A 10675-nucleotide genomic window follows, 5' to 3' on the forward strand; every position below is an offset into this window, starting at 1 on the left:
TGAGGTGAAATTCAGTGCAGTCCTGTATCGTGATATAGTCCCAATGTGAATGTACCCCTGTTTATATACAATCCTGTTGCTGTAAGTTGCTGTAAGTGATCCAGAAAGGTAAGTTCGAAAAAAAAAAAAATGAAACTCCACAGTCCAGGTGTGATTGGAAGCTGTAAATGGACTCACTGATTGCCATGCTGCTCTTTTTTATAATGCGCCTGCTTCACCTGACTGATCACCTGACAGGCCAACCATACAGTTCTTAAAGACATACACACACTAAAAAGTTTAAAGGGTTAGTTCACCTAGATAGAAAATTTATGTAATTAATAACATACCCTCATGTTGTTTCAAACCCGTAAAACCTCTGTTTATCTTTGGAACACAGTTTAAGATATTTTAGATTTAGTCCGAGACCTCTCAGTCCCTCCATTGAAGCTGTGTGTACGGTATACTGTCCATGTCCAGAAAGGTAAGAAAAACATCATCAAAGTAGTCCCTGTGACATCAGAGGGTCAGTTAGAATTTTTTGAAGCATCTGAAATACATTTTGGTCCAAAAATAGCAAAAATGTCGACTTTATTCAGCATTGTCTTCTCTTTCCTGTCTGTTGTGAGAGAGAGTTCAAATCAAAGCAGTCTGGATATCCGATTCGCGAACGAATCATTCAGTTCACCAAATCGAACTGAATCGTTTTAAACGGTTCACATCTCTAATACTCATTAATCCACAAATTACTTAATCTGTTAACTTTTTTAATGTGGCTGACACTCCCTCTGAGTTCAAACAAACCAATATCCCTGTGTAATTCATTTACTCAAACAGTACACAGACTGAATTGCTGTGAAGAGAGAACTGAAGATGAACACCGAGCCTCACTTCAAATCTATTTATCTCAAATTAGGGATAGGGGGAGTTATTTGGGTTTGGGCTATGCTCCGGGCCCGGACCCCTCCCCCAGGACAGCACGCCAAAATATGCCTACTATTCGCCTTCAGATTAGATGTAAGGGTGAACTCGTGAAATGATTACCATCTCTATAACTGGCCATCAGTACATCAGCACCTGTTTTCATTATAAATCATTGTAAATGCTGCATTTCTATCAATCTCATGATGTTCTGTCATTGGCATACAAAGTTACATTTTACTAACTCAAATTACTTACTCAAATGATTCTTATTGTATTTTCCTAGTGCTGAAATACATCACTTATAAGTGTTTTTCTCTAGTGTTTTATAATTGAAAAAAATGCAGTGGTATGTTTAATGAATATAATAGTTTGTAGAACCCTTCAATACAGTATTTTTTATATTCGGGGGGACTAGACATAGTCTCAGAAAAATATTTGCCGGAATCTTAATTTTTCATGGTATCTCCTTCAGATTTGAAATAGAAACTCATGAGACATTTGACTTTCAAACATTACTTTTCTAGATTGTTCCATGATTCAGCGTGGGAAAAAAAAATTCAACCACTTCAGTGTCTATAACTTTTAATATTTTGGAGCATTATCAACTATGGTTGACAAAAAGTACAGCCCAAAGGGTCTTCTTTCCAAAGACACCAAAATTTTAATTTAGGTAGAGCACTTTCAGTTGTGAGTCCCATAATGGGGGGGTGCTGGCTAACAGGTTAAACTTCAGACACCATGTTATGTTAACTGGAAGCACGAGACAGGACCCAGACATAACATATCATAGCAAACTTTATTTCCTCTTTGTTCACCGTACATATGTGTCCAGGTAATCTCAGACCTTAAACAATTATTCTCTTTACAGAACAGATTAAATCCACTAGGATTGTCGTGTTGTCCTAATTATACAGCTAAGTGGAAGGATATAGAATTGTCTTTGATGGACACTCCTATACAATCGGTTATAAGATGCATAGAGCAAGTAAATGATATACATCTAATACAGAATCAATGTGTGGGCCACTCTGTCAAGCAGTGGATGGAGTTGGTTAAACATTTTAAGTTTCAAATAAAGGTAAAATTAACAGAGGTAAGAGATCAGAAGCCCCAATGAGGATATTTTTTTCTAAATCTATTCAAACTTTTACAGTTCCATGTGAGGCTGAAAATATCAAAGGGGTCATAGGCAAACTGTATAGTGCTATCCTTGCAATTAATAAAATTCAGCGGAATACATCAGGCAGCGATAGGAGAAAGACATGAGGGAGCAAATATAATGGCTTCTTGCATGGAAAACTAAGTATTTTATGATACATTAATCTGGAGAGGAATTCGTTAATTTTGGGTGGAAATGTTAAGAAATGCAGAGAAGTTTAAGTTCTCTTGGAAACAGCACCCTTGCTGGAGAGAGTGTGGTTCTGTACAAGCAGACTCTGGTCACATTTTTTGGTTATTTCCACATATGCAGTTTTAGGGGAAGGGAAGGGCAGGGCAATTAAAATCAAGGGTAATAGGCTTTAAGCCTTTAACATAGATGTGTCATTTCCCACTATGTTTCTAGGGGTCACGCCACAGGTTTTGAATAAAAGTGATAGCTATTTCTTGATGTTTTTAGTTGCATGCAAGAAAGCAGTTACTAAATGTTGTTTTAAGATTAAGATTAAGATTAAAATAAAATTAAGATAATTCTCCTAAATATTGTCAGCCAAATATGTTCTATTGAACAAACAATGTTCCCCCTATGGTTACAGAAGAATAAAGATGAAAATTATTGGAGGAAATGGGATTGTTATATACTGCGAACACAAATGGCTAAACATCCAAAGTGCACCTCAACTTTTGTCTGTACTATGTGGTTCTTGATTTCTTGTAAGACCACATGTTACAGTTAATTAATTGTTATTTTATTATTTTTATTATTATTTTATATTTATTTTTCACTTTCTTAAAAAAAATGCCTCTCTTCTTTTTCTAATTAGATCAGTATCACAGTTTCGTACTGGAATTTTTATGTTTGATACAAATAATAGATAGAAACCCAAGATGGTTGCATTCTTTAAAATTGTTTTTCTACTGTTTAAGTAGTATAACATGTTTTGATTGAACCTCTGTTGTTCTGCCTTTGTGATGTTATTTTATTAATGGGGATATTTTGTTTTTAGTTTTTTGCAGTTGACATTTTTTATCTACACATAATCTATAATTAACTATTCCTTTCTCCTTTTCTCAGAAAATAAAAATGATGAGAATACTTCCATAAAATTAAAGTAAAGCTCTGGCCTGCCTTCTCATTTCTTACCGGTGTCTGTCCCATGCACACACGAGTGTGGGATTTTGCAAGACTAAGTTTGATTTTATTCAGTACTTTAAAATGTTTTAATGCAAATTATTTAAACTGAAAAGTAACTTGCATTACTTCTGAAAAAAAGTTAATCAAATATTAATGTGTAAATTTATATAGTAATGTGCAACTTTACTTGTTACTTTAGAAAAAATGAAGAGAATGAAAATTAAAAATGAAAAGAGATTGTTTCACTTGCAAGGTATTTATTAGCATTAAACTGCATTACATTACATACTGTGCATGACAACAGCGGTAATGCTTTCAATAAAACTGTCGAATACTTAAATATACATTAACAGAGCTCAACATTTTCTTCAGAAAAATGTCAAATATTATTTGTATCTCTTATTCTTCCTTGATATGTTTCTGGATCCAGGAGAGAATGTCCTCATCAATATGAATGGAAAGAGATCCATCTGGATTGATGGGAACAGTGAAGGGGAGAGGAATACCCATTCTTGACAGTGTCATCTAGAACAGCGGAGAGAAAAATGAATTAATTGTATTTTCTGTTTATATCTTCATGAGATATAATAATTTAAAGGGAAACTATTTCACCTCTGGAATCCTGGCAATGACATTCAAGGACCTCTGGGTTGGCAAGGCTGCAGTAAGTTCAATCTCTTTCTCACTGTTCGTTACTCTTTCAAGTCTGAATCCTGTCTGGAAAGCCGCCATAGGGATGTGTTTGGACATTCTAATTGGGGTAGGATACACCGATAATAATTATTAAGTCAGTGTCATTTTCTACATCACTTCATACATTTGTTGTTCTGTGCTTATTAACCTTACTTTTTAGCATAGCTGGTGACAGTAATCGGCAGCCTCTCCCATTCCAGCTCTAAACGCGCAGCAGGGAATTCACCCAGTACACCAGCCTCCGCTTTAGCAGTGACTGCATACTGCTGGCACTCTGGACCCCAAGCAAGCTTGGCCTGAAAAACAGAGTTGTAGTTAAACCTAAGAAATTATTCCCTACAATTTTTTAATCACACTTCAACACTTACAGTCATTTTGTGCTTGCTCAGCACAGCCCCATCAACACAGATCTTCAGGTTGTCATTTTCAGCGATGGAAGAAACCACAATTTGCACTCTTGCAGTTGGTTTGTCAAAGTAAGCAGCAAGTTGGTAGCCCAGCAGTTTGTGGTCAGCTCTCACAGCACGGGCAATGACAGCAAAAACAGGTGAACCTGAATTTCCGAGAAACTTAGCCTGAAAGCATACACCATACAAAGATAAATATCTTATTTTATTTAGAGTTTTGTGTTATTATGACAAAACAAATGACATTAATTGATTCACCTGTTTCTGGATACGCTCAAAGCTAGATCCGGAACTTCCACTGCTAACTTTCTTTGAGTCACCATGGGGTGCCAAATACTGCAAGAAATAAGGTTTTATAAGTGTCTGATAAGTGTTTGATCTAAAGAAACTATGTTGTTGACTAAAATATTTTTAGTAATTACCCGATCCTTGTGGAATTTCCCGAAAGCCTCCATGATGGTGGCAGTCTAAAAATAAATAAAGTATTCAGTACAAATTAATATACAGATTTATCACACATGACATTCCTCATCCTCACCTTGGTCACACGAGACCTGGACCCTGAGGAGCTTGAACTGCTGCTGCTTCTGCTGCTGCTGCTGCTACTCCTACTGCTGCTGCTGCGGCTGCTGCTGCTGCTGCTGCTTTCAGAAGAGTTCCTGTTTTTATCTTCAGTCTCCAGGATGCCCTTCAGTTTCAACAGGAAAGCCTTTCCTTCTGCAGTCTCCTCATCAATGAGACTGATTTGCTTAAGGAGCCTCTCGGCAGCTCTAGGACCAACTTGGACTTCAAGCTCCAGTCTTTCAACTGTAGGACCTTCCGCTAAAGCCAAAACAACAGACCCTTAATTATCATTTTATTTGAAAATTATTGAGTTTCATGAATGTAATAAATTCTGTAAGTATACCTCTTGCCACTGTAACACGGGCTTCGTGGTGTCCAATAATGTAGAACAGAGGAGTATTTCTGATAAAAGCAGCATTGTGAGAGTGCACCTCAACGCATCCCTTGATTTCAATGTATGGGACAGCAAGACAGAGAGTCTTGTCAAATGGAGCAGGAGCTCTCATAGGAACCTCATCTGAATTCTCAGATGACTGGAAAGAAAAATCAAGTATAATAATGAGTCTAACAATGTGAAGCAAATGAATGCTCAGCATACTAGACCATACACAGTAAGTTGTGTGAGTGATCAAAGTTTACCATATATTCAGCAGATGTCTGGGATTTCTGCACAGCCAACTCAGATACTAAAGGAACAGTCCTCTCAGCAGAAGGCTCTTCAATGTTTCTGACCACAGCAAGAGTCTCAAAGCTGTCAGAACAAGAAGAAGATGACTTGCATTTGACTTTTTAGAAACAATATGAATTAATAATTGGTTCAAAACTTTTTCTTCACTGGCATCATTAAGATTTCATTACCTCAGAGCAGCAATATGTTCAGGAACCTCAACAGGCAGAGCCTCCACCTTGTAGTAGCCCTTGAGAATGTCTGCTCTTGCAGCTATTTTTCCAGGAGCAATTGTACGGATTTTTCCTCTCGCCATAACAGCAGCTTGGATCAAGGCAGTGTTCACTCCCATCACAGCAAAGGTCTGGAGAGCAATACTGAGAAAATAAAGGAGATTGTAAAGAGCTTGTTGTGTGCATTATATCTCATCTCTATGAATGTAGCTGTAAAAGTGTACCTTGGTCTAGCTTCAGCCTGGAGTTGAATATCAGTCTTCTTCAGCTGCTCAAGAGTCATGGTCTCAATCTCCTCAGGGAGAGGAGGTGTAATGGTGGCCTTAACTAAAAGGCAGAAAGGAGCCACATCAACATAAGTGACGACCCCAACATATAAGAAGAAAAGGATTTAAGATTCTAAGAAAAAACATACCATTGACACTTGCAGCAGCAACGGCAGCAGTGTACAAACTAAACTCCATGGGCAAACCAACTGCTGTTGGCAAGATACGACGCACTTCAGCTGCAAGCAGAGGTTTGGCATACTGCAAGGCAATTCCTTCCTGCAAAGCTTTAAGAGCCGCCTTCAACAGTTCACGTGATTTGGTTCCACTCACAATCTGGGGAATGTGTTGTTGAGAAACTTTCTAATTATGATAATTATTTGTGAGACAGATTTTAAAACGAAAAAGTAATGAAAGAGAACACAATACCGGTATAGCTTCTTCAATGATGGTCTTGTCAATCTTGACAAAAGCCACTTCTTGTCCAAGTAATTTAATGTAGGCTGAAGCCAATGGCTGATTGTTTGGTAAATCCTTCCAGTTTGTGAGCTTGAGGGGTAAAACATAAGTCATACACATTTTCCCTGTCATGTTTGTAATATTGCTTACAAGTATAAAATTAAACAGTGCATTGGATATGAAAACGTACTGCTCTCAGGGTGCGCTTAATCTTTGTGATTTGGTCAACACCTTCATCTGCAGCAGGAGATTTCAGAAGAGCCTCTTGGATTCCTTCAGTTCTTACACCAATCTGTTTGCGAGCATGGATTGAGTGAAGGCTGAAACATTTTTAAGCATGAATCAGATTTTCTACCCACCTCAAGAACATCAGCAGCAGCTCCAGCCAGATAAGCACGTGCTTTAGCTACAACAGCTCTGGGCAGGATGGTTGCAGCATCATTGATCATGTAGGCACTGCCAGCAGCTCCAACCATGAGTGAAGCTGCACAGACATAGGAAAGAATATCATTGATGCAGTCTTTTACAGTATACATTTTAATAAAACACCCAACACATCATTTGTAAGCTTTCTTGAGAATTTTGCAAAACTTACTATGATAGAAGTCCAGCTGAAGGGCTCTGCTGAAACGGTAGCTAAGTCTATCTAGCTTGCGGCTCATGAGCTTGATGGCAACATTAGCTGCACCAGCACTGAAATAGACAACTATTATTAAAATGCTCATTTGGCATGATAAATAAAATGTATGATAAAACTTCTTACACAGCTGCCATATCAGGAGCAGTGATTCTGGTCAAGGACTTGATGTGGGAATAAGCAAAGCTCACAACATGCATGTTGGTTTCAGTCTTCAAAGCACCAGCAAGACTGGAGACAAGAGCCACTGATGGCTTGGCCTCAAACAATACAATACAAGCAACCATGCGCACTTCTGGGTGGAGAGCTCTATCCAACACAAGCTGCAGGGCCACTGGCTGAACCTGTGGCAAGAAACAAGGTCAGTTTATTATTGGGAGAAAATGGGCCATTTTACAATAATTCATTCCTACAATGACTGACACTTGCCAGTTTTGGTTCCTTCTTGGCAATGTTCCTCAGGGCCAAGATAGCATCAACCTGGACTCTAAGGGGCAGAGATGTAGCTGCAGTTCTCAGTCCTGGCAGGAGCTTCATGATGGGTTTAAGACTAGCAGGGTGACCAGCATTGCCCAGAACTTTAAGAGCCAATGTGATTTCAGGAATGTCATTTTTAGAAGTTGCCTCTGCAGCAATATCATGAATGGGCTGAGGAGATTGAGGCACATACAATTAGAAAATCTGAAAAGGTAAATGAAAATCTGAAAAGGTAAAATGTAAGACTTGAATTGTTTACCCTGAGGAGCTCAGAAGAACAAGTGGGAACTGCAACACAGTGCCTGGCAATCATGGAACCATATCCAAGCATTACAACTTCACGGAGAGCTGGGACTTTGGCAATTTTCTCGTGTGTAGCCAAACTCTGTTCAGCAAGATAAAAAAAAAATTATTAATTTGAATTGGGCAAGATTTGAAGAACAGCATTTTGAGTATAGTTAGATTTACTCACAGCTGTCAATTGCATTGTTTCCAGATCAGCAGTGACCATGTGCAAAGCAACCACAAGAGCCTGAATGAACTCTGGAAGGGTAAGTTCACCAGCCAGGAACTTCTCCTTGATGAATTTTACGATGACTGGTGTGCCAACCGAAGGAAGAGCATCCAGGAGCCAGCGCCTAACAGAGTCATTGTTTAAAATGTAAATAAAAAATTTAAAAAATCCCATTAATGTATTGCTGACAAATTGTACCTGTAAGCTGGTTTGTCCTTGAACTGAGCCCAGATAGCCTCAATGTTCTCCAGGGTGGAAACACGCAGGAGCTGGATGAGCTGAACAAACTTGAGTGGAGCGTCTTCATGGACCATGTCCACATTGTTTGCAACAAGGTGCTTTAGGATCTCGATGATCTAGAAGAGAGTAAGAGCTAGTTTCAGTTGATATGTTCAGTGTGGATCAAAGGATTTGACTCTGAGATAGTTAAAGTAATACCTGGGCTGGAGCATCACTGATCTTCATTAGATGAATGGGGGTCTGAAGAATCTCAGTTGCAAACTCATATTGCAGGGATCCACGAGCCAAGTAATCAGCTTTGATTGGAGCAACAGGGGTCTTCTCAATCTCAACAAAAGCCAAGGTTTGTCTGAAACAAATAATTATTTTTGAAAGTCAACGTAATGAAATGTGTTGGGCATATTGTTAGTTCATATTTCTCACAGAGGATCAGTCATACTTTGCTTCCATCTGAGCAGCACCATGAATCTCATTGAAGGGTGAAAACTGATGCACTTCCTCAACTGTTGCTTCAGCGATTAGTACACCAGCGGACGCCGGTTTCATGATGTAATTGTAAGTTGCAGTTTCTATCAGACTCTTGATTCTCTGTTGAGAGAAAGGTATGTGATGAATTTAACATTTAAAAAATTATATTGTTGAGGAAATAGTTCAAGTCTTTCCAGTCTTGTTCATACCTCTGTGCATTCATGACACCTCTCAGTGTATGCCAAACCAACATCTTTCATGATTCTCTCCTGGCAGTGGCTCAGATCCTTAGACTTGGTTACGGTAATGTGGTTGGCCTTTGGATCCTCACTGATGACATAGTGGGTCCTGCACACTCCCTGAGCTCCAGCCTTGAAGGATGAGTCAAAAAATAAGACTGCAGAACTCAAAAAGGCTTTCTTAATGCCTTTATAAATGTTCTTAGGATTAATTTCTCACCTCTTGCAGCTCATAGATGTTCTGGGTCTTCTTGAGGTTGAGCTGAAGGATGTTGAGGATACCTCTGTGTAAGTTCAATACAGTAGGGGAGACTCCTGCAGGGGCAAATACCTTTCCAACCACACCATTAGCATACTCAAACTTGATGGGAATCTGAAGCTGAGCAGCCAATGCTGAGGTGAGCTTAGTGGCAGGAAAAAATGGATCCTTTGGCCAAATACCAGCGTACTCGTAGATTACAGGTTCCATGAGCTGTAAGGGACATTTAAATTAGGGCATTGTTGTTTTTAACATCCAGTTACGGCATATTTTTGTTGTTGTAATTTTCTTTAAGTGTGAAAATCTAGCAATTTCTACAGTTCTAAATCATTACCTTCATCAGAAAGGTGTTCTCTGTCACAGCACTGAGGTGAACCTTGCTGTTGACCTTTATACCTGCTCTGGCCAAACCTTCTTGAGGAAGACCGCCCAAGAGTAGAGCCTCATACTTGTACACATAGGTCTTATCAGGGGCAAACTCTGGGACTGAAAAGGGTAGAATATTTTTAAGTCTGTTGTTATAACCATTAATTTTAAGAAGCAGTAATGCAGTGTAAGTAACCACTTACAAACTCATTTTCCAAGTCATATTACTTACCAAGGTTGATCTGTTGACATGCTGAAAAAAAATATGTATGTGAATATATATACAGAGAGAGAGAATACTTTCAAGAGGTTCTATTTTTTTAAATAAGTATAAAGAGAGAAAATAAAAATGTATATATATATATATATATATATATATATATATTAATTTTTTGACTTACCCACAAGGGCCACAGTCAGGGCAAGCACAAGAGCTCTCATGGCTGATGGTTTGTAAAGAACACTTCAGAGAAACAGACCTTTTATAGTGATTTCTTGCTGACCAATTATTAAAACTTAAATTAATTATTAACTGATGTCTTTAAGTGCATATCAAATTACACACAAGAGAAAACTTAACAAGAAAAGTCAACTTATTTTAACAGAAATATCAGTCAGAGGTTAGGTTAACCTGGCCTGACAAATTGACATTCTTTATGTCTACATTCACAGTGAAATGCTGTTCATTTGACTTTTATCTTCAAATAGGCAATTCTATTTCCAGCTATATCATACACATTAAACAATGCTTAAGCAAACAAATTTAAGTTTTTATAAATACATATATCTATAGAGTAAGCTATAATACTTATACTAAAAAAAAATGTTTTACTTTTTTTGTTAGCTATCAGTTCCAGGTTAGGTTACCCTGGCCCTTAATCTTAAAAACTGTTAAAGTCCATATTAGTTTATTTATTTTAATGTAAGACTGCAAAAACATTGGATGAACTTTGTAACTATACGTGGCATGATCTGTGGATAGTTTTATAA

General features: G+C 38.0%; 1 protein-coding gene across 1 annotated transcript; it reads right to left on the minus strand.

The window, feature by feature from the left end:
• Positions 1–3436: 3436 nt before the first annotated feature.
• On the minus strand, positions 3437–10141 carry LOC113039917 (vitellogenin-like). The gene is made up of 28 exons (XM_026198082.1): positions 10087–10141; positions 9918–9938; positions 9654–9805; positions 9281–9532; positions 9031–9192; positions 8793–8941; positions 8552–8702; positions 8312–8469; positions 8072–8237; positions 7859–7984; positions 7552–7770; positions 7249–7466; positions 7081–7178; positions 6845–6969; positions 6676–6777; positions 6456–6575; positions 6176–6362; positions 5985–6087; positions 5719–5904; positions 5500–5611; positions 5204–5393; positions 4835–5118; positions 4719–4763; positions 4555–4632; positions 4258–4464; positions 4043–4185; positions 3809–3947; positions 3437–3721 (listed from the first exon to the last, which is right to left on the minus strand). Exons 1-28 carry the CDS (start codon positions 10124–10126, stop codon positions 3596–3598), a joined length of 4059 nt encoding a protein of 1352 aa, XP_026053867.1. The 5' UTR covers positions 10127–10141; the 3' UTR covers positions 3437–3595.
• Between the last annotated feature and the right edge of the window lie 534 nt (positions 10142–10675).

Source organism: Carassius auratus, chromosome 22 (genome assembly GCF_003368295.1).
Source record: "Carassius auratus strain Wakin chromosome 22, ASM336829v1, whole genome shotgun sequence".
Lineage (NCBI taxonomy): Eukaryota > Metazoa > Chordata > Actinopteri > Cypriniformes > Cyprinidae > Carassius > Carassius auratus.